General features: G+C 46.2%; 1 protein-coding gene across 1 annotated transcript; it reads right to left on the reverse strand.

Moving 5' to 3' along the window:
• Nucleotides 1-9,854: 9,854 nt before the first annotated feature.
• On the reverse strand, nt 9,855-11,931 carry LOC122039821 (cytochrome P450 78A11-like). Its single transcript, XM_042599258.1, has 2 exons — nt 10,875-11,931; nt 9,855-10,789 (listed from the first exon to the last, which is right to left on the reverse strand). Exons 1-2 carry the CDS (start codon nt 11,880-11,882, stop codon nt 10,145-10,147), a joined length of 1,653 nt encoding a protein of 550 aa, XP_042455192.1. The 5' UTR covers nt 11,883-11,931; the 3' UTR covers nt 9,855-10,144.
• Nucleotides 11,932-23,643: the final 11,712 nt, after the last annotated feature.

Below are 23,643 nucleotides of genomic sequence, written 5' to 3' on the forward strand. Positions count from 1 at the left end.
GTTTATTTTGAACACCAAGGACCATCTTGGAAAATTTTCGGCCAAGGCTGATGAAGGGATACTGGTCGGGTACTCTCTTACCAGCAAAACCTATCGAGTCTACAACAAGAGGACTAAATTGATTGAAGAGTCCTCTGATGTAGCTTTTGAAGAAATCCCTAACTTAAATGATCAACCAAGGGATGTAGGAGAAATTCAATTTGAACTTAGAAATCTAAGTTTGAATGATCAAAATGAAGAACGAGTCGAAGTTGACTCTGATGTTGATGAGCAAAGGCAACAAAGAACTCAATCTGATCCTTTGCCTGATATTGAGTCCTTGCCTGTGCCGAGTGAGACCATTCATGAGGCTCCACCAACACCAAGACAATCTAGGATAGCCACTAGTCATCCCCAAGACCAAATTGTGGGAGACATCCACCAAGGGGTTAGGACTAGGTCATTCTTTAGAAATGAGTCTAATGAAGTTGCATTGATTTCAGAGATTGAACCAAAAATAGTTGATGAGGCATTGCACGATCCTGATTGGATCTTAGCTATGCAAGATGAGTTAGGTCAATTTGAAAGGAGCCAAGTGTGGGACTTAGTTCCTAGACCTAAGAAGACCACCATTATTGGAACTAAATGGGTCTTCAAAAATAAGTTAAATCAAAAGGGAGAAGTTGTAAGAAACAAGGCAAGACTTGTAGCCAAGGGCTATAGTCAAGTCGAAGGTCTCGACTATGATGAGACTTATGCTCCCGTGGCCCGATTAGAGTCCATTCGTTTGATGCTAGCTTTTGCTGCTCATAGAGGTTTCAAGCTCTATCAAATGGACGTTAAATCGGCCTTCTTAAACGGATTCATCAAAGAAGAGGTCTATGTTGAGCAACCACCGGGGTTTGTGAGTACCGAAGCTCCAAACCACGTATACAAGCTCAAGAAAGCTCTTTATGGGCTTAAACAAGCACCTCGAGCATGGTACGATAGGTTGTCAACTTACCTATTAGAAAAGGGCTTTGTAAGAGGCCAAATAGACCCAACACTATTTCTACGTAGAGATGGTGAAAACATTTTTGTAGCCCAAGTATATGTCGATGACATAATTTGTGGCTCAAATAACAAGGGCTATTTGAATGAATTTATTTCTCACATGGAAAGTGAGTTTGAGATGAGTCTCGTAGGAGAGTTGACATTCTTCCTCGGACTTGAAATCAAACAAACTCGAGATGGAATTTATGTCCATCAGACAAAATACACTCAAGAGATGCTTAGAAAATTCAATATGAGTGATTCTAAGGAAGTGTCCACTCCAATGGCGACAAACACTCGCCTTGACAATGATGAGAGTGGAAAACCAATTGATCTAACGCAATATAGAAGCATGATTGGTAGTCTTCTATATCTCACAACTAGTCGACCGGACATACTCTTTGCTGTGGGCATGTGCGCTAGGTATCAAGTCTGTGCCAAGGAATCTCACTTGATTGCAGTTAAGAAAATTCTGAGATACCTTAAAGGCACAATTAGAGTAGGTCTTTGGTACCCACGTACTGAGTCTTTTGACTTGGTAGGTTATACCGACTCCGATTATGCTGGGTGCAAATTGGATCGGAAAAGTACTAGTGGGGGCTGCCAATTTTTAGGTTCATCTTTAGTTAGTTGGTCAAGTCGGAAGCAACATTGTGTTGCTCTCTCTACGACCGAGGCCGAATATATTGCCATGGGAGAGAGTGTATCACAGTTGTTGTGGATGATACACACCCTAGAGGATTATGGACTTTCTTATAAGGGTGTACAAGTGCTATGTGACAACATTAGCACGATCAACCTAACTAAAAATCCAGTCCATCATTCGAGGACCAAACACATTAAAGTGCGTCATCACTTCATAAGAGATCACGTAGCTAGGGGAGACATTGCACTGACATATGTTGAGTCAAAGTCAAATATAGCTGATATTTTCACCAAACCCCTTCCGGAGAATGAATTTAGTCATTTAAGGAGGGAGTTGGGAATGTGTTTGGCTCCTTAGGTCCTTAGGACTTCATCATGATCAATAAGGACAAATTAAAATGACAAGAGAAATTGGGAATGATTTTGGGCAACTTGGGAACATCTCACACAAATTATAAGGTTTAACAAAATATTTTTGTTTGCTAGAAATGGGGTGAGATGCTAGGATCAACCAAATTATTCAAAATGTATCATGCATCCCTTGAATAATTAGGTTGAAGAGACATTAATTGAGTATGGGGAACACCATTACATAATTCATGTGTAATTGGTTCCTTGATCTTACTCATATATTCCGATCAAGGAATCTTGATTGGACTTTTGTCTAAAAAGTGTCTAACTATGGGTGATTTGTTGATTGATATTTTTGATTGATACTTAACATGCCTTGATTAACGGCTCATATTTTGACAAGTTGTTTATATTTTGACAAACTTGAAACTGATCATAGCAATCCTAGGTCTTAATTAATACCTTGTTTCACTATATGGTTTTATAAGGTTTTCTGAGATTGGAATTCTAAGATTCCAAATGTATGAGTTTTTGGATTTAAAGTCTGAAACTTTCGGGCTCTACACAAGCTAAGACCATAAGAGCTCATTTCTTTAATATACTTGTGGGTGTTGATTCTAGGTTATGAATTTGGGAGATTCTGAATTCTCGAATTCTGAACTTTTCAAAATTCCCGATAGATAACGGCTCATATTTTCAGTTACTGAAAATTATATCAGACACTGATCGGTCCAGGGACCGATCAGGATGATGCCTGATCCGTCTCCACGACCGATCAGGAGATCTGACGATAACTGATCGGTCTCCACGACCGATCAGGACATTCCTGACCACAGTAGGTTCACTGATCGATCCAGGGATCGATCAGGAGACAGATCGACCCTACTGATCCACATCTGATCGGTCCAGGGACCGATCAGGAAGATCCCTGATCGGTCCCTACGACCGATCAGGACGATCGCTGACCGATCAGGACGTTCCCTGATCGGTCAGGATTTCTCTGTTCGGACATCCGTCCGATCAGATCACACTGTGCACTATCCCCTCATTAAATCCTCCCGACCTCCTCTCTTTCCGATCTTCTTCCTTCTCAAAACCCTAACCGACCGACTCATAACCTAGCCGACGCCCCTCTTCTCTTCCTGTCTTCTCGACCCACCATCTTCTAAAAGCCGAAGGTCACAATGGCACCCAGGTAACTCTTCTTCTTCCCGAGAGTTGTTCATTCTTAGCATTTTAGCTTCTTTTCACATTTTCTCTATGTGTGCTGTCTCGGTTCTCTCTGTGTGGCTCCCGTGGACTCCCATTTGCCCTGACCGTGTCCAAATCTTTATCTATTTAGGAAGAAAGCAGTCGGTGAGGGTTCTTCTAAGTCCCCAGCTGAGAAATCCAAGTCACATGCACCCTCTCGACCCCAACCAGCTAGTTCCAGTAGATTCCCAAACCGCCAGTTTGAGCTAGCATTTCAACAGAGGACATTCAAGCTGCTTCCATGTCAATCTGTGGATCGAAAGTAGATGGATGAATTTTGTCCTTCTGTATCCGAAACCCTAGCCTATTATAAACTTGATTCGGTAGTCTACCTAGAAAGGGACATCAATCTTGACCTGATATCTGAATTCTATAACAACCTTCATCAAAACCATGATGGTGTTTATACCACTCGAGTCGCTAAAAGAAGTATCGATTTCTCCATCAGAGAATTCTTTGGGTATCTAGGTTGCCGTATGTGTTCAGAAGATCCTTTTCCCTTGTATCCTGATTTACCAGAGTCACTACCTCCTCCACTTGATGTATCACCTGACGATATTTATGAGTACTTCTTCAGGCAACCTAGAACGGATGGACTAGATGAGCTAGATGTTGACTTCCCTACTTTTGCAGCCTTGAGATTATCTCCTCAAGACTACATTCTTTTTAAGATTGTCACGAACTGCCTTCTACCTATCACATCTAAACCATTATCTGAGATCCGACCTTATCATTGTCTTATGCTTTATGATTTGCGTCGACGTCTCGATTTTGAAATCATGTCAAGCATCTACTCCTCGATCATATCATATTCTAAGCCTAGCGGCTCCACTATTTATATGCCTTATGGGCATATAATTACTGATTGGCTCTAGACCCTTCAGGTTGATGTCTCTAAGGGTAGAATAGTCAAAATGGTCAGGCAGGATTGCCGACTTGGGAAACGGGCGTTTTCCAAGTCTGGCATCATAGGGCAAAATGGGGATGTTCGGTGGAAGGATGGGCGAGCACTGGGTGAGGTGAGTTACCTCGACGACAGGTTGCTCCTCCTGCTGTTGACGATGGAGAGGCCGATCCTGATCTGCGCTGGCAGATCGCCGAGCTGGAGAGCCGCTTAGATCGGCACGATGAGATGATATCTGCTGAGCTGGATGGCCTGCGTATTCGGATAGACCAGCGCTACGATGACCTGCGCGGGCATATTGACCAGCGCTTCGATGATATGCGCAGTCATCAGGTGGTGACACAGCAGTTGCTACTCGGATGGATGGCACGCTACCCGCCTCCGCAGTCTTACCCAGGCTATCCATCCTCCGGCGTGCCGCCTCAAGATTTCACCCCTCCTGCCGATGATGGTGATGTTCCTCAGTGTGAGGATGTTGATTAATACAGTTTGTTTGTTGACTGTCTGTATTTTGGATGTTATTTGTTAGTCTTTATGACTGACCTGGATGTTTGCACTTCTGATACTACTCCTGTATTTATGCTACTCAGTTTTATATTTACTTGCTCTTTATTATGCTTCATTTTCTATCGGTTATTAATATGCTGTTCACTTGCATGACTTGTTTTGTCTTTTATTTCCTTATTATTGTCTTAGAATACACTTAGAGGGAATTCTAAGTGCTTTAAGAACCAGACGGTAAGGGTTAAGGGGGAGTTCTTTAAGTTATCTTACCTTATTCGTACTTTTTCGGTGTTTGACAAAGGGGGAGAAGATAACTAAGTTTAGATGAATGCAAATGTGAAGACCCTCACATAGTGTTGTATCCGTCTTAGGCGGAGGATCTTGATTCCCCTAAAATTATGAAAATTTGAACAATTCTGATCTAAACTTAAATCGTATTGTCAAACAACAAAAAGGGGGAGATTGTTGATACAGTCTGACCTGGCTGTTGTTTTGATGTTGACACTGATTTAAGTTTGTATCAGATATTGATTAAACTCAGAATGACTACTGATCGAGGTTGATCAGTTGGGAGGGAAAGTCCTGGTGAGTGAAGCCAGGCAAAGGAAATCCAGATGGATCAAGACATCTGGTGAAAAGTCCAAGCAGGGAGCTTGGCACGGGAAAAATCCAAGTATGCTGACTTGGCACGGAATGGTCAGAGAGGGCTCGGTAGCTCGTTCTCTGGACCGGACGAAGTCGGAGAGGGCTCGGTAGCTCGTTCTCCGGACTAGGTCAGAGAGGGCTCGGTAGCTCGTTCTCTGGACTGGACGAAGTCGGAAGAGGGCTCGGTAGCTCGTTCTCTGGACCGGACTAGGTCAGAGAGGGCTCGGTAGCTCGTTCTCCGGATTAGGTCAGAGAGGGACCTAATTGGACATTACATGGCACATTGGATCGGTCGGTAGACCGATCCAGTGACACAAGAATCAGTGGATCGGTCGGCAGACCGATCCAGTGAAACTGAGTTCCACGGATCGATCTGATGACCGATCAGATGACACTCAGTAGCACACTGAGTGAAATATGATCGGTCTGCAGACCGATCAGAAAACACTCAGTAGCACACTGAGTGCAATCTGATCGGTCAGGGAGACCGATCAGGAGAAAAGCCCGCAGAAGAGAGAAAGAGGTGGATCGGTCTGTGGACCGATCCACACTCAATCTGATCGGTCACTACGACCGATCAGAATGGCCTCAGACCGATCAGGCTGTGGCCGGATCGGTCCAAGCATGTGATCGGTCTGGTGACCGATCCACACACTCTGATTTGTTCGCTGTATCAGCGATTCCTTCACTGCTTTTGATATATCTCATTCATTTATGTGATGTAATCCTCTGTGCTGTTAGCTTTTGAGTTTGCAGGTTAACAGGTATCATTCTGAGCCTAATTTCAAATTAAGTTCATAAGAGGAATGCGACAAATGGTCTTTCTGCTGGTTTCAGCGGCGCATGGTGCATTTCAGGCATCAACGGATACTGCTGTGATCTGGCTGCGATCTGCTTGACTCCTGGGGATTGGTTTGAGCTCAGAAGACGCCAGTGTTGACTGTGATATCATTGGTGTGAGTTCAGAGAACCAGAGAAGGAGGAAAAGGGATTGGCTACAGCGATGATTTGCGCAGTTTGGACCAGATCTGTGACAGCAGAGATCAGGTTTTGAGAAGTAGTAAAAACAGCGAGAGGGGAACAAGAACAATAACAAGAAAGCTTGAAAGAAAAGAGTGTGCTGTTGTGCGAAGTTCTTGAGCTCTCGGGTAAACTGCGATCTCTGTTTCTGCTACTGATCCTCGCGTGGTTGTAAGCATTTCTATTCTCCTTTGCCACCGAGTTTCTGTAAGTCTCGTGCTTTAACTTAGATATTTCTTGAGACTTTGTGGGAAGGTTACTCCACCTAGAAGGAGGAGTTTTAGCCGGAATTCTTCCGGGGTGCAATCTACCGAAGATCAAGGAGTCGTCCACCTTACGGACACGCCGAGGAGTAGGGGCAAGTTATCCCCGAACCTCGTAAATCTGTGTATCAGTGTTTGTGTGTTGGTTTTCGTTTTGTTTTAGTTTGCTTATTCCGCTGCGCTAACTAGTTTCTGTGTAGAACTCTCTGCTTAAGTTTTTAAAGAGACTATTCACCCCCCCCCTCTAGCCATCTAAGATCCCAACACCGGCGACCCTGTTTACCATGAGCGTCGGACACCTGACTCCTCGTCGGGTTGTCTTTGATTCCGCCCGGACCCGTTCGGCCGGTTGACCCGACCCTTCTCCGATCGGATGGACCTCATGCTAACCCTTTTGACTTATGACCTCCACGTGTCATTGGCTCCCCCACAAAGGGGGTCCCCCGTCCTTACTGCCGGATCAACAGTTTTAGATATACTGAGTCTCTTGACTCACAGACTTCAACTTTTTTTTTTCAAACATTGGAACAAATGAGGTGGGAGGCGTTGACCAGTGAACCAGCTAGGAACAATGGCAGTACAATCCGAAGACCTTCTATGACGTTTAAATTCTGCATTTAGCTATATGTTTTTTTGAACCGTCTATATAATTTTATTTGAACTAAAAAACTACTATGGAAGTATGAGCAAGTGACATCCATAGTTATATTTATGAATTGAAAAAAAAACTTGGGGCTTTACAGTACTTACATGCCTTACGTGTAAATACATAACCTATAAAATGTATATGTTGTAGATAATAACTAAGAACTACAATATTATCACATACAATATTTATATGTATATAAGAAATTTATATAATTATGGATATGGATAAAGGATAGATATAAAACCATAGAATGAGGTTTTATATAAAATTTATAGGAATTAGAAATTGTGACTAAGTCTTAAGCCCCCTCTTGTATTTAAACCTTACCTTCAAAAGCCTCCTTTTGGGTTGTTGTCGCCGGCTCTAGGAAGATTTCCCTCTCCCTTTGTTTCTCCACCGGTGCTAGTGCTTCAAGGGAAGACAAGGAGTTGGTAGCTAAGTACTTGAGACATGTTCCTTAACTTGCAATGCTCCAGTTAGTTTCTATAGTTTTGTAAATTTCAGGTACTATAAATTGATAGGTGATGCTCTAGTTTAAGCTCCCTTCCTAAGGTTTAAAGGTTGGTAATAATGAGGATTTCAGATTAATGAGGGGAAGTTCCCTCATTAATTTGTTAGGGATTGTTCATTATGTTTCCCTTTACAAAATGTGCATGTTCCCTACCTTAGTTGCTGCTATAGCTAGGCTCTATAAATTGTGAAGTTTTGGATTTTGTAGCTTGTAATGATTGGGTTGTTTTCTTGCTCGCCTTGGTTGGGACTTTAGGCCTCCCCGGCGAGGTCGTCGATGCCATGGGAGTAGGCAATCACTTGTAGAGGGGTCTTCATCTCCATGGACAGCTTCAGCACCATGGAGAAATAATGTTACTTCGTCTTGTTAGATTGATAAATATATGTCAAAGATTCTAATCAAGAAAAGCTTATGGCGACCAAATTGGAGAAAACAAATTGCCATTATATATGGAGGCATGAGTTCAATTGGACCTCAACTAGAGAATCAATGAATTAGTTAGTCAGACGAGTAGATTTGTTAGAAATCTAAGTAATCACTATTGAAACTTTCTTATACAAGTGTCAGGACACCTTAGATATAAAATGAATTATGAATTACACTATTAGAATCGTAAGTGAAGCAAACTTTAGTGATTTGATAAGGATTTATTTATGTTCGTTTAATAAAAAAATATTAATTGAATGAATAAATTTATATTCATAAGTAGAGATGGTAAATTATTTATAAACAATATTCATGAAACTCTTAACAATATTGATCCGGTTTGAGATTAAAGATGAGAGAACCACCAATAAATAGATAGGTGAAGGGTCGGAGGTCTTCAAGGCGAATATCAACAACGGTCAAAGACAGTTAGAATAAAAGTAAAAAAAAAAAAAAAAGGTAGATCCATTTCCTTAACGGCCTCCCCTAGTGTCTGCCTCACGGATGGAGGGAGGTAAATACAGGTACACAAGCAATAGGCGCATGGCGAGGTAAACCCTAGATCGTCAATTCCTAAGAATCGACCCTTAACCATTACGTTAAAGATGTCATGTGCCCACTGTCTGTGCTATGCCCTAGGGGTGGGGCAGAGTGGAAGTAAAGGCAGACCTTAGCATAATCACTTCAACACTTAAATCAAATTCCCATGATCAAAAGATAAGAAGAAGAAGAAGAAAGTTCAAAGTAGAGAATTTGGAGAGCATATCCCACCCACAGGAGCGGGCTCCGCTTTATACTACCTCCTAGGGGAGAAACATGAATTACCAGGGCACTTCACATTCTTCACTTTTTCTATCACTCGTATTCGGATGCCTCGTGTCCTATGTTATCTGCATCCTTCGCTAGTCACATCTTCTACACTTGAGTACTTGCGGTGCGAGTACTCGAGCAGCTCAGAACTAAGTCGGAGGTTCGAGAGTCAAGAAGTCAGACTCCAAGGAGTCGGGCTTTTACTCCTGAGTGGCTAGATTAACGTTGAGTCAAATTTGAGATGCATGGGCTTGTCTGAGGTTATGTCATGCTCAAACTTAGCTTGACTTACCTCCGACTCGCCGCTCAATTTGACTTTTAACTTAACCCTACTGGGTCAAGACCGATTACCTACCAAATCAATCATATTAAATAAAAAAAATCTTCAACATAAACAAACTTATATATATTACTAAACTCAAACCACCAACCAATGTATAAGCTCAAGCCAAAACTTTAACAACTCAAGTTTATAAATAAAAACAAAAATAAACCAATCATTAATTTATCTTAAACTCGACTTAACACGGCTCCCCTATTACAAAGTTAGGACTACATTGATTGAAAGGGCACAAAGTATTCAATCAAAATCATTCTTCATGTCACTCATCCCTAACTTAAGTGATCATCAAAAGAGTTTTAATGAGTTAAAAGTTGGCTATCTTAAGAAATGATTGTCAAGCTTAAAAAAAAAATTAAAAAGTATTTTGAAAATATACGAGTACCTCGACGACCAATAACTAGGTTTTTGTAGCCAGCCAACCAATAAAGGGCCATGCGAAGCTGAAAGAGGTACTGGGACGAGCTCACCAATCAATCAAATTCAAAGCCAATCAAGCTGAATAATAAGAGAAGAGATCGATAGATCATGAATAATAGTAATCATAAGTGTTTAAAAAAAAATCATTTATTAACGACGGATCACTGCTAATTATTTCGAGATACAACAGCAGAAGAAGAAGAAGGAGGAGGAGGAGGAGAAGAAGGAGCTAATTCAAGACCCGGTGCATGGCCAAAATGGGGAGCTTGAACGCCTGCCTGCCTTCCTTCGTTTCATCATCTAATTAACTATCTCAATTGAAGTGCCATACGATTTAGGAATGCTACTTCGTTCGAGTCAGTGATCGTCTCCTTGCCTCGCCTTGGTTGGGACTTTAGGCCTCCCCGGCGAGGTCGTCGGCGCCACGGGGGTAGGCGACCGCTTGCAGAGGGGTCTTCATCTCCATGGACAGCTTCAGCACCTCCTCCAGGTCGACGGGAGCACCTGCAGCCGGGCCCCACTCGAACGCCTGCACCAGCCGCGCCACCCACAGAGCGACGGTCGAGAGGCCCAGGTTCATCCCGGGGCAGACGCGGCGGCCGGCGCCGAAAGGCGCGAGGCGCAGGTCGCCGCCGCGCACGTCCACGTCGACGCCGCCCTCCGCCTCTACGAATCGCTCGGGCCGGAACGACTCGGGCTTATCCCAGACCGCCGGATCATGGGTGATGGCCCACATGTTCACCATGGCGGTGGTCCCCGCGGGGACGACCATTCCGTTGCTGAGGTGGACGTCGTCGGTGGAGAGGCGGGCCCAGGAGAGGAGCGGGCCGGGCGGGTGGACGCGGAGAGTCTCCTTGAGCACGGCCTGCAGGAAAGGCATCCGCGCCACGTCGGCGTCGGTCGGGGTGCGGCCGCCGCGCCCCACGACGGCGTCGATCTCTCGGCGGAGCTTGGCCTGCGTCTCAGGGTGCAGCACCAGTTCGGCCATGGCCCATTCCGTTAGCAGCGCGGTCGTGTCCGTTCCGCGGAAGATCATTTCCTGCCGTAACGATCATTAGATCAAAGTGTAACTATGATCGAGATATCTAAATTTTGATCATTAATTAATTTGAAGAAGAAATTACCCAAAGCACGGCGATCATGTCGTCGTCATCGAGCTTCTCGTCCCCGTCGAGGGACAGGAGGACGTCAACGAAGTCGGCGCTATCCCGGTTGAGGATGGGCCCGCGGCGGCGGTGCTCGGAGATGATGCTGTGCACCAGCTCGCGGACGCGAGGCACGAGGGTGGCGCAGCGGCTCTTGATGCTGTTGGGGTCGAAAAAGCTTGGCAGCCATGGGAGGTGGTCGGAAAAGTTGAAGGCCCCGAGGATGTCGAAGCACTCCCTCACTATGGCCTTGAGCCCCTCCGCCTCCGGATCGCCGCCTGGGCGAGATACGTCGTAGCGCTGGCCGAAGACGCCGCCCATGATGTTGTTGAGCGCCGCGTTCTGGAGGTGGGAGCGGAGGGCGACGAAGCCCGAGCGACGCTGTTCAGAGGCTATGGCGGAGAGCATGGCGTCACAGTCGGACTGGCGGCCGGGCTCGTGGGCGGCGATGCGGCGGGGGGCGAAGAGGTGGGAGGAGGCGATGCGGCGGAGTAGGCGCCAGTAGGTGCCGCTGGGGGCGAAGCCGATGGCGCGGGAGAACATGAGCTCGCGGGCGGAGCGCTTGATGGGTCGGTCGGCGAAGGAGGAGTGGGAGAGAATCTCGCGGGCGATGGCGGGGTTCGAGGAGACTACGGCGGGAGTGGAGCCGATGGAGAAAGCCATGAGGGACTTGGCCCGACTGATGGACCGCGCGAGGGCGGCGAGGGTGCGGTGGGGGAGGGGTCCGGCGAGCGCGAGGAGAGAACCCAGGACGGGGAGGCCTCGGGGTCCCGGTATGGGGACGGGACCTCGGTGGGCGCGGCCGTGCGTCCAGGCAGGGCCGCCCGACGACAGGGCCGAGGAGAGGAGGCCGGCGGTGACAAACGCAATGAGGAGGGCGAAGAGGAGGACGGGAGCGTCGGAGTGGAGCGAGTCAGCGCCGAGGTAGGCGGGGAGTGTGACGACCCACCAGCTGGAGTCAGTTGCAGAAGCAGAGCTGAGAGCCATGTCTGCCGACGAGCAGCCTTCGATCGAGACCGGAGGGAGGAGCACGACCGACGATGAAGAAAAGCTCGCAGTGGACCAAGATATTTATAGAGAGTAATTACACAGGAAGGTAATTAAAAAAAATAGAAAATAGAAAAAAAATAATAACGTAAGAAAAAAAGAGAGGAAAGGTTATTATTTTAATAATATTAATAATTTAACATTATGGAGTTATATTACATAATTCCTTTTTTATTTAATATGAACATTCAATTTTATTTTATTAGTTTTTAAACAGCAGTTTAATATTTTTGAAAGAACTTAGAAGTTGATACTTGTTGAGTTGTCACTATAAGTCTATAATTCCTATCTAAGTGAACGGTTTAGTGTTTTTGAAATAAGTTGGAGATTGATAATTGCTAAGTTGTCACATATAATTCATATCTAAGTTTATGATTTAGTATTTTAAGAAGAAATTAGAGGTTGATAATTACTTAGTTTTCATATGTAGTTCCTATCTTAGTACAAGATTTAGTATTTTAGTAAGAAGTTAGAGCCATGTATAATTCCTACCTACATGAAGAGTTTGAACTTTCATTATCGATAGTGTGTCAAATAGACTGACCCTCTCTCAAAGTGAGAGGGAGCTCTTTTCATTAAGATTGTGAGCGACTTCCCATTTGGGAAGATATTCTTTTATTTATTTATTTTTAAAATTATTTAATAATTTAATAATAATTTTTTTAAAAATATATATATATATAAATAAAGAGTGAGATCCATAAAGAAGTTATTGGATTTCTTTTACCGTGAAAAGATGAGTGCGATTTTCTATTTTTAATGTGGCATTGTAAGAGTCACAAAAAACTCCAACAACTTCTACCACGGGAAATGCTTTTAGAGGTTTATAATTACTAAATTATCACATGTAGATCCTAACTAAGTGCACATTTTAATATTTTAGAAAGAAATCAGAGATTGATAATTGTTGAGTTGTTACATGTAATTTCTACCTATGTGCTTAAGTAAGATATAATAAATTATTTTTTATTTATAAAATAATATTTTATCTAGTAAATATTGCATATCTATAAATAAAATATTAATTATCAAAAGGCTACGTCAATGTGAACTTATAATTATGGGCGGTAGTAGTTATTATAAGGGTTTTTTTTAAGACTTCTATGATACCACATTAAAACTAAAAAAAATAAATACCTTATTCATCTCTTCACTAGAAAAAAAAAACTTTCCAGTCACTTAAAGCATCTCCAACGATAAGAGTGCTGGTAGTAATTCTACTCTTTTTATTTTTTATTTTTTAAAAAAGTTGGGAGAAGTTGAGAGCGCTCCCTATGTATGTAGGAAGCTGCTCCAAACTTTTTTTTTTTTTTTATGAAATGTCATTTACATAGGATCTCAAGTGGCTCCCATAGGGATGCTCTTATCACACTTAAAAAAACTGTTATTAAATTATAGAATTATTTAATTTTATTTTTTAAAAAATAACCGCCTCCCAAAATGGGGAGCCACTTCCAACCATAATAAAAGGAGACACATCATACCGCTCCCATTGGGATTGCTTGATTGACAAATAAAAAAATAATTATCCAAAATATTATTAAAAATTCTTTTTATACTTTTCAATTTTAATCCGGCGATTCATCATTTAGGGTAGTATATATATACACACACACATTGACTTAGGGTATCCATAAATGCTTTCAAATGCCTCAAGTGCATTTACTCAGGCATCTAAACCCTTCCGGACGCCTCGAGTCAGGGGTATGGACGGGTCTGCACTAGAAGATGCGTGTATATATGTATGTGTATATATATATATATATGTATTGTTATCTTGGAACGCAGCTGTGGGCGACACTCACAATTAGTGAAACGTTGATTTTATTTATTTTTTTATTTTTCAATTATGCTAATTAGATTTTACTTTTAGGATTTAGGAGTTGGGTTATGGTATTATATTAAGCTTAAAAAAAATTAGATGCTCATGGGAAGTGTGTGTGTGTGTATATATATATATATATATCTATTGATCCGGTAGTAAGAAGGGGCCCCCGCCCCCGAGTGAGGGCGGTGACACGTGGGTGGTCACAGTCAACGATCAACGATCAACGCCGCGAGTATCCGACCGAGCGGGCGTATTGAATATCCGGCCGAGCGAACGTATTGAATATCCGGCCTAGCGAATTTATTGAATATCCGGCCAAGCGGATGTATGTGTGTTTGGTTCTGCATTACAGTTTGGTCTGAGGCCGAGTTTCTGACGTTCAGAAGACTCAAGCATGGCCCTAGCAGGGAGAAGTGAGGGCTGAGCAACCCCTCGCTCGGTCGAACGGGGAACACAGCTTGGGCCTGGCAGATATGATTTATTCGCACGGCAAGACGAGGCTGAGGTAATAGGATGATTGGCCGAGCGGATCTCATGCTCGGCCCGGTCATGGTGCCACCCTAGAGGCACTAGCCAAGCGGCTCCTCCGGGACATCAGCACACTATAGTGCTCTCTCAGGAGGAGCTCGATGCGCTCATACAGGTGCGAGCGACCAAGATAGTAGAGTAGCAACAGAAGGCAAAAGCCGATCGGTTGGCGCAACAAGCAACCTCAGCATCTGGTGGCCGAGCGGTGCACGAAGACTGGCTGGAACAGCTCTCCATATGGAGCCAAAACAAGGGTCCAACCGGCATGCAAGTAGAGGCGCCACCCGCCCCGATTCCATTACAACGGGCCTTGTTCCAGACGCCATCTGAGATCCCGCAAGCAAATCGAGACTGGTCTTCATCAGACGAAGCTCCCGCTTGGGACGCAAGAAAGGGCAAAGCGCCCCTAGCTGACTCATCCCCCAAGTTGATCAACCGCCAATTCTCCGATGCAATTCTGCATGATCTTATGCCAAGGCACTACGCACCCTTGGCGATCGACGAATACAGTGGGTCAACTGATCCGGATGACCACTTGGGCCACGAGCAACAGACGCTATCAGAAGACTAGCGCCAGTATGTTCTCTATGAAACAAGGGTCGAGAGAGACTCTACATGCCTATATTCAACGCTTTAACCAGGCGGTCATGGACATCCCTATGGTTTTGTCTGAAACTATGATGCACGCCTTCACCCAAGGGCTCATCGACGGAGACTTCTTCCGCTCGCTCATCAGGAAGCCACCCCGCGATTACAACCATATGCTGAAGAGGGCCAGTGAGTATATCAACGTGGAGGAAGCTCAGGCGGCCCGAAGGAAAGAAGTGCCATCAGAACCATCAGTGCACGTTGAACGAAGGCTTCCGATTAGCCAACAGCCCCCAAGAGGGCTCTGAGCCGATGTGGCATGACCGCATCAGGAAGTAAGGTCACACGCGCATCCAGCACGTAGTTGCCGAACGGGCAAGGTCCAAGGGAAAGGTATGGACCTCTATGTTATGTTCGGTACCTTCCATCAATCGCCCACCCACAACACCCACGACTGTCGCGGAGTCCCCGCGGTCATTCATCCATCACCTAGGATTTATCGTCGTCGATCGCCTTCCCCCAAGCCATGATATAGGAGGCCGAGTGTCGAACGGCGGGAGGAGACCAGGCGGTCACTAGAGCAGCAGCACCATCATCCAACAAGGAGTGGTGACAACGCCCAAGCTTCACACGAGCGAGTCAGACACTCCGCTCGGAAGAGGATAACCGAAGCAACGCCGCTCGCGGTGAGATCAACATCATAGTTGGTGGACCAACCAGCAGAGACTCCAACCGAGCCCGAAAATCATATGTTTGGCAACTGGAGATCCATGCGGTAGGATGCAGCCAAGAGAGGGCAAGCGGGTCCGAAATCAGCTTTAGCCTCAGGGATCTTGAAGGGACTGAAGTGCCACACGATGACACCCTCATCATCCGGGCGGTAATCGACAACTATACTATTTATCTCATATTTATTGACACAGGGAGATCGGTCAACATCATCTTCAGGAAGGCCTTCGACCAACTCCAAATCGACCGGACCTAGTTGCTACCGATGACGACCCCTTTGTATGGGTTCACCGGCAATGAAGTCCAGCCGATCGATCAGACAAGGTGGGCTATATCACTCGAAGAAGAGCCTCTCCGAAGGGCCAGAACTACCACCTTCATCGTCGTGGATGCCCCATCAGCCTATAACGTCATTCTGGCCCGGTCGGCCCTCAACGAGTTCTGAGCGATGGTCTCTACCTATTGCCAGAAGATCAAGTTCCCCATGGAGGATCGGGTGGGGGAAGTCAAAGGAGATCAACTGGCTGCTCGGCGCTACTACGTCGAGATGGTGAAGACGGAGGCTAAGTCCGCTCGGAAAATCCTTCGACTCGAGGTAAACGCCATAACCAAGAAACAATCTACTTTAGTTTATGAAGAAAAAGAAGAGGTGCAGATACACCCCGGCCGGTCGGAGGCAACGACCTTCGTAGCGTCTAACCTGCTAGCCGAGCAGAAGGCCAAGCTGATTAGATGCCTTCAGCAAAATCACGATGTCTTCGCCTGGTCCACACATGAACTACCCGGCATTTCCCCAAGCGTGGCGCAGCATGAGGTTCACGTCCGACCGGACGCTAGGCCAGTGAAGCAAAGGAAAAGGGACTTCAGCGCCGAGCAAAATCAGATCATCCGAGCTAAAGTAGAGAAGCTGCTGGAAGCCGGTCACATCCGAGAGGTCCAGTTCCTGAGCTGGCTCGCAAATGTGGTGCTAGTCTCGAAGCCTGACAACAAGTGGAGGGTCTGCATCGACTTTCAAGACCTCAACAATGCTTGCCCGAAGGACTTCTACCCACTGCCGAGGATTGACCAGATGGTGGACTTCACAGCTAGGTGCGAGCTGATATGCATGCTGGACGCATATCAAGGCTATCATCAAGTACCGCTCGTCCGGGAGGATCAAGAGAAGGTTAGCTTCATCACGGTGGATGACACCTACTGTTACAATGTGATGCCATTCGTACTAAAGAATGATGGGGCTACCTACCAGTGACTCATGAATAAGGTGTTCCGGGAGCAGATCGGATGAAACATGGAGGTATATGTAACGATATACTCATCAAGTCCCTCCGATCTACCGATCTCTGTGCAGATATAGAGGAAACATGCCAGACGCTTCACGCTTACGGAATCAAGCTGAACCCAAGCAAGTGTCTGTTCGGTGCAAAGGGTGGAAAATTCCTCGGCTATACCATCACCGAGCGGGGTATCGAGGCGAACCCTAATAAGGTTAAGGCATTGCAAGATATGCCGCCGCCAAGGATTCTGAAGGAAGCTCAGCTCCTCACCAGTCGGATAACTGCCATATCTCGGTTTATCTCCAAGTTTGCCGACCGGAGCCTTCCTTTCATCAAGATACTGCACCGAGCTACCAAGTTTCAATGGGACGAAGAGTGCAACCAGGCGTTTGAAGAACTAAAAGCGTATCTGAATTCCTTGCCTGTATTGGCCAAGCCGACTACCGGTAAGCCGCTTCGCATCTATCTATCCTCGACCGAGTACGCTGTTGGCTCAGCGTTGGTACGGGAGAACGGCGAAGAGCAACCAGTGTATTTTCTTAGCCATATTTTAAAAGATGGTGAATCCCGCTACACCGGTCTCGAGAAGTTTGCTTTCGCATTAGTGCTCGTCGCTCAGAGACTCTGCCCGTATTTCCTCGCGCATACAATCATAGTGATGACCAACATCCCCCTGGGAAGAGTTCTCCTCAATCCAGAAGCATCTGGGCTGCTGATCAAGTGGACAACAGAGCTTAGTGAATTCGACATACAGTATCAGCCTTGAACGACCATCAAGGCACAATCCTTGGCGGACTTTGTCACTAAAGTACAGAATCGATCGGTCATTAAAGGTTGTTCAAGCACTAAGGAGGAAGCTAAGTATAAATGTAAACTCGATCGATCATTAGAGGTTGGTCAAATGCCCATAATAAACGAAGTCAAACATGAAGTTGTACCTGCCCGATCAAAAGAAGTCAAAAGAAAATGAATACCAAAACTAAGGGTAACAACAATTAGAATATCCTAAAAGATGAAAAATTATTCTTCAAATACAAAAATATCGTGAGTTACAATTAAAACAACTTGGGAAATAAGTCAGGAGGTGATTCAGCAATCAGTTCCCAATGGTCCAAGAAGTTGGGTGGAGGGTCAGAAACCAAGTGGCCTAGCCTCTTCAATTATTTTGCTCCCCCCTCAGCTCCCTTAGTGAGGTCTTTGGCGATGGAGTCAGCGATGGGAACATTAAATTCAGGAGATCCTAGCATTGCCCTTTTTCTCTTCTCGAACCTGGCATCTTCACCCGCCATGTATTCTGTCAAGGCATCTTGGGAAGCTTTTAATTCAAGCTCCTTAAAGGAAGGCTCTGCCTTAGTTGTAGTTAAGGATTAGCTTAAGGAGGTTAGCTCGGAGTTCTTGGATTCCAAAGAAGCATCTTTAGCAGCTAATTCCAAAGCGTAGGCATCATTCAACACTTGTAGCTAGGATAACAACTGAGTATTCTCGGTAGCATATGTATCCACTTTGGATGCTAATTCAGTGCAAAGAAGAGTCTTTGACTTAGCTTTAGATTCAAAATCTTCTGCAGAGGCTTTCCATTTGAGTGAATTTATGAGTTCTACCTCAAGAAGCATGCGAGTTTCTTGTAGTTGGTGAGATAATTCCTCAGAGTCTTGAGAGGAAGAGGCTCCAGAAGCTTACTGTTTTAGCCTAGCCACTTCTTGAGTTAGCTCATACATGTGTCGGCTCATATTCATATTGGCAATCCACCACTGTCAAAAAGTTATTATTAGAAGGCATTAATGAAAAACATAGAGGGATGAAGGACATATTACCTTAGTTTCCTCAAAAGAAGACTGGTCAGCCTATTCAACAGAAGTGAGTTTCTCAATTTCTTTACAAACCTCTACCTAGGCTGTCGTTAGAGAACCCCCCAATAATATTGGGAAGGTAAGGGTGGATGTGGAGGAGGATGATAGGGAGCTATGAAGAGAAGGAGGAGAAAAAATAAGGATAGGAAAACCCTCAGTTACTGAGGGCGGTATGAAAACTGGTTCAGAAAAATTCATCATTAACGCGGGATTGGGGTTAAAAAAAATAATTATCCAAAATATTAATAAAAAAATAATCATACACTACCCTAAATGATGAATCGTTAGACTAAAATTGAAATGTATAAAAAGAATTTTTGATAATATTTTGGATAATTATATTTTTATATTTCAATCAAGCAATCCCAATGGGAGCGGTATGATGTGTCATACACACATTGACTTAGGGTATCCATAAATGCTTTCAAATGCCTCAAGTGCATTTAATCAGGCATCTAAACCCTTCCAGACGCCTCGAGTCAGGGGTATGGATGGGTCTGCACTAGAAGATGCGTGTATATATGTATGTGTGTGTATATATATGTATTGTTATCTTGGAACGCAGTTGTGGGCGACACTCACAATTAGTGAAACGTTGACTTTATTTATTTTTTTATTTTTCAATTATACTAATTAGATTTTACTTTTAGGATTTAGGGGTTGGGTTATAGTATTATATTAAGCATAAAAAAAATTAGATGCTCACGGGATGTGTGTGTGTATATATATTGATCCCGTAGTAAGAAGGGGCCCCCGCCCCGAGTGAGGGCGGTGACACGTGGGTGGTCACAATCAATGGTCAACGATCAACGCCGCGAGTATCCAGCCGAGCGGGCGTATTGAATATCCGGCTGAGCAGACGTATTCAATATCCGGCCGAGCGGACGCATTGAATATCCGGCCGAGCGGACGTATTGAATATCCGGCCAAGCGGACGTATGTATGTCCGGTTCTGCATTACAATTCGGTCTGAGGCTGAGTTTCCGACGTTCAGAAGACTCAAAGAAGTGAGGGCCGAGCAACCCCTCGCTTGGTTGAACGGGGGACACAACTTGGGCCTGACAGATATGATTTATTCGCTCGGCACGACGGAGCTGGGGTAATAGGATGATTGGCTGAGCTGATCTCACTCTCGGCCCAGCCATGGTGCCGCCCGAGAGGCACTAGCCGAGCGGCTCCTCCGCCCGGCCCGGTGGGGACAAAGGAAGCAGCCGATGATATCTTCTTAGGGGACAGTGTCGTCGACAGGTAGCATGGTCGGCGGCATGGTCAGAAAGAAAATCGTACGGTGGAAGCTTCCACTGTCACGTCAGGGATATGCTTGTACTATTGAGGTATGGCGTCAGACACGCTTTTTTGATACGTCCATTCCAGGTATGCTTTGAGGAGCATGCACACTTCGGGGAGCGTGTATGCGCCTCTGGGGAGCCCTATATAAGGACCCCCAGGTTTCGACAGAGGTAAGCTCACTTTTTTACTGTAGCTACAGTTTTCGCTTCCTCTTTGGTCTATTCCTTTCCGCTGGAGAACTTACTTGAGCGTCGAAGGGCCATCGCCGGGAACCCCTCCCCGGCTCGGCATTATACTTGTAGGTCCACGTTAGCGGGAGATCTATGCCTTTCTTCGACGAGTCAATAGAAGCGCCACCTCCCCAGCGTCCATCGACTTAGCTCTCGGACAGGATCAAATTTGGCGACGTCTATGGGAACACACCTGGATCTGAGCTGAGAAGATGGAAGAAGCTGGACGTCAGCACACTGTGGTGCTCTCTCAAGAGGAGCTCGACACGCTCATACAAGCGCGAGCGGCCAAGATAGTAGAGCAGCAATAGAAGGCACTAGCCGATCGGTTGGCGCAATAAGCAACCTCAGCATCTGGAGGCCGAGCGGCACACGAAGACCGGCTGGAACAGCTCTCCATATGGAGCCAAAACAAGGGTCCGACCGGCATGCAAGTAGAGGCGCCGCCCGCCCCGATTCCATTACATTGGGCCTTGTTCCAGACGCCATCTAAGATCGCGCAAGCAAATCGAGACCGGTCTTCATTAGACGAAGCTCCCGCTCGGGACGCAAGAATGGGCAAAGCGCCCCTAGCTGACTCATCCCCCAAGTGGATCAATCGCCAATTCTCCGAGGCAATTCTGCAGGATCTTCTACCAAGGCACTACGCACCCTTGGCGATCGATGAATACAATGGGTCGACTGATCCGGACGACCACCTGGGTAAGTTTGATAACACTGCAACCCTTCATCAATAACCAGATGGAGTTAAGTGTCGAGTCTTCCTCACTACGTTATCTAGCTCGGCACAACGTTGGTTTCGGAGATTACCGGACGGGTCGATTTAGAGCTTCAAGGACTTCAGGATGGCCTTCCTCCACCACTTCGCGAGCAGCAGATGCTATCAGAAGACTAGCGTCAGTCTGTTCTCTATGAAACAAGGGCCGAGAGAGACTTTACGGGCCTATATTCAACGCTTTAACCAGGCGGCCATGGACATCCCTATGGTTTCATCTGAAACTATGATACACGCCTTCACCCAAGGGCTCATCGACGGAGACTTCTTCCGCTCGCTCATCAGGGAGTCGCCCCGCGATTATGACCATATGCTGAAGAGGGCCAGCGAGTATATCAACATGGAGGAAGCTCAAGCAGCCCGAAGGAAAGAAGCACCATCATAACCATCAGTGCATGATGAACGATGGTCGCCGATCAGCCACCAACCCCTGAGAGGGTCCCGAGCCGATGTGGCACGACCGCATCAGGAAGTAAGGCCACATGCGCATCTAGCATGTAGCTGCCAAACGGCCAAGGCCCAAGGGAAAGGTATGGACCCCTGTGTTCGGTATCTTCCATCAATCACCCACCCACAACACCCGCGACTATCTCGGAGTCCCCGCGGTCATTCAGCCATCACCCAGGATTTATCGTCGTCAATCGCCTTCCCCCGAGCCGCGATATAGGAGGTCGAGTGTTGAACGGCGGGAGGAGACCAGGCGGTCACTAGAGCGGCAGCACCATCATCCAGCAAAGAGTGTTGACAACGGCCAAGCCTCACACGAGTGAGTCAGACACTCCGCTCGGGAAGAGGAGAATCGAAGCAACGCCGCTCGGGGAGAGATCAACATCATAACTGGTGGACCAACCGACAGAGACTCCAACCGAGCCTGAAAGTCATATGTTTGGCAACTGGAGATCCATGCGGTAGGATGCAGCCAAGAGAGGGCGAGCAGGCCCGAAATCAGCTTTGGCCCCAGGGATCTTGAAGGGATTGAAGTGTCGCACGATGACGCCCTCATCATCTGGGCGGTAATCGCCAACTACACTATTTATCACATATTTATTGACACGGGGAGCTCGGTCAACATCATCTTCAGGAAGGCCTTCGACCAACTCCAGATCGATCGGGTCGAGTTGCTATCGATGATAACCCCTTTGTATGGGTTCACCGGCACTGAGGTCCAGCCGATCGATCAGACAAGGTTGGTCATATCACTCGGAGAAGAGTCGCTCCGAAGGACCAGAACAACCACCTTCATCGTCGTGGATGCCTCATCAGCCTATAACGTCATTCTGGGCCAGCCGACCCTCAACGAGTTTCGAGCGATGGTCTCTACCTATTGCCAGAAGATCAAGTTCCCCATGGAGGATCGGGTGGGGGAAGTCAAAGGAGATCAAATAGCTGCTCGGCGCTGCTACGTCGAGGTGGTGAAGGCGGAGACTAAGTCCGCTCGGAAAATCCTCCGACTTGAGGTAATGCCATAACCGAGAAACAACCTACTTTAGTTTATGAAGAAAAAGAAGAGGTGCAGATACACCCCAGCCGGTCGGAGGTAACGACCTTCGTAGCGTATGACCTGCTAGCCGAGCAAAAGGCCAAGCTGATTAGATGTCTTCAGCAAAATCACGATGTCTTCGCCTGGTCCACACATGAACTACCCGGCATTTCCCCAAGCGTGGCGCAGCATGAGGTTCACGTCCGACCGGACGCTAGGCCAGTGAAGCAAAGGAAAAGGGACTTCAGCGCCGAGCAAAATCAGATCATCCGAGCTAAAGTAGAGAAGCTGCTGGAAGCCGGTCACATCCGAGAGGTCCAGTTCCTGAGCTGGCTCGCAAATGTGGTGCTAGTCTCGAAGCCTGGCAATAAGTGGAGGGTCTGCATTAACTTTCGAGACCTCAACAATGCTTGCCCGAAGGACTTCTACCCACTGCCGAGGATTGACCAGATGGTGGACTCCATAGCTAGGTGCGAGCTGATATGCATACTGGACGCATATCAGGGGTATCATCAAGTACCGCTCATCCGGGAGGATCAAGAGATGGTTAGCTTCATCACAGCGGACGACACCTACTGTTACAATGTGATGTCGTTCGGACTAAAGAATGCTGGGGCTACCTACCAGCGACTCATGAATAAGGTGTTCCGGGAGCAGATCGGATGAAACATGGAGGTATATGTAACGATATACTCATCAAGTCCCTCCGATCTACCGATCTCTGTGCAGATATAGAGGAAACATACCAGACGCTTCACACATACGGAATCAAGCTGAACCCGAGCAAGTGTCTGCTCGGTGCAAAGGGTGGGAAATTCCTCGACTATATCGTTACCGAGCGGGGCATCGAGGCGAACCCTAGTAAGGTTAAGGCACTGCAAGATATGTCGCCGCCATGGAATCTGAAGGAAGCTCAGCGCCTCACCAGTCGGATAACTGCCATATCTCGGTTTATCTCCAAATCTGTCGACTGTAACCTTTCTTTCTTCAAGATACTGCGCCGATCTACCAAGTTCCAATGGGACGAAGAGTGCAACTGGGCGTTTAAAGAACTAAAAGCGTATCTGAATTCCTTGCCTATATTAGCCAAGCCGACTGCCGGTGAGCAGCTCCGCATCTATCTATCCTC

Source organism: Zingiber officinale, chromosome 2A (assembly GCF_018446385.1).
Source record: "Zingiber officinale cultivar Zhangliang chromosome 2A, Zo_v1.1, whole genome shotgun sequence".
NCBI lineage: Eukaryota > Viridiplantae > Streptophyta > Magnoliopsida > Zingiberales > Zingiberaceae > Zingiber > Zingiber officinale.

Coding starts and splice junctions, on each gene's coding strand:
- LOC122039821 (XM_042599258.1), bottom strand. CDS start 11,882: ATGGCTCTCAGCTCTGCTTCTGCAACTGACTCCAGCTGGTGGGTCGTC. Junction 10,790..10,874: donor ACATGATCGCCGTGCTTTGG/GTAATTTCTTCT, acceptor TCGTTACGGCAG/GAAATGATCTTCCGCGGAAC.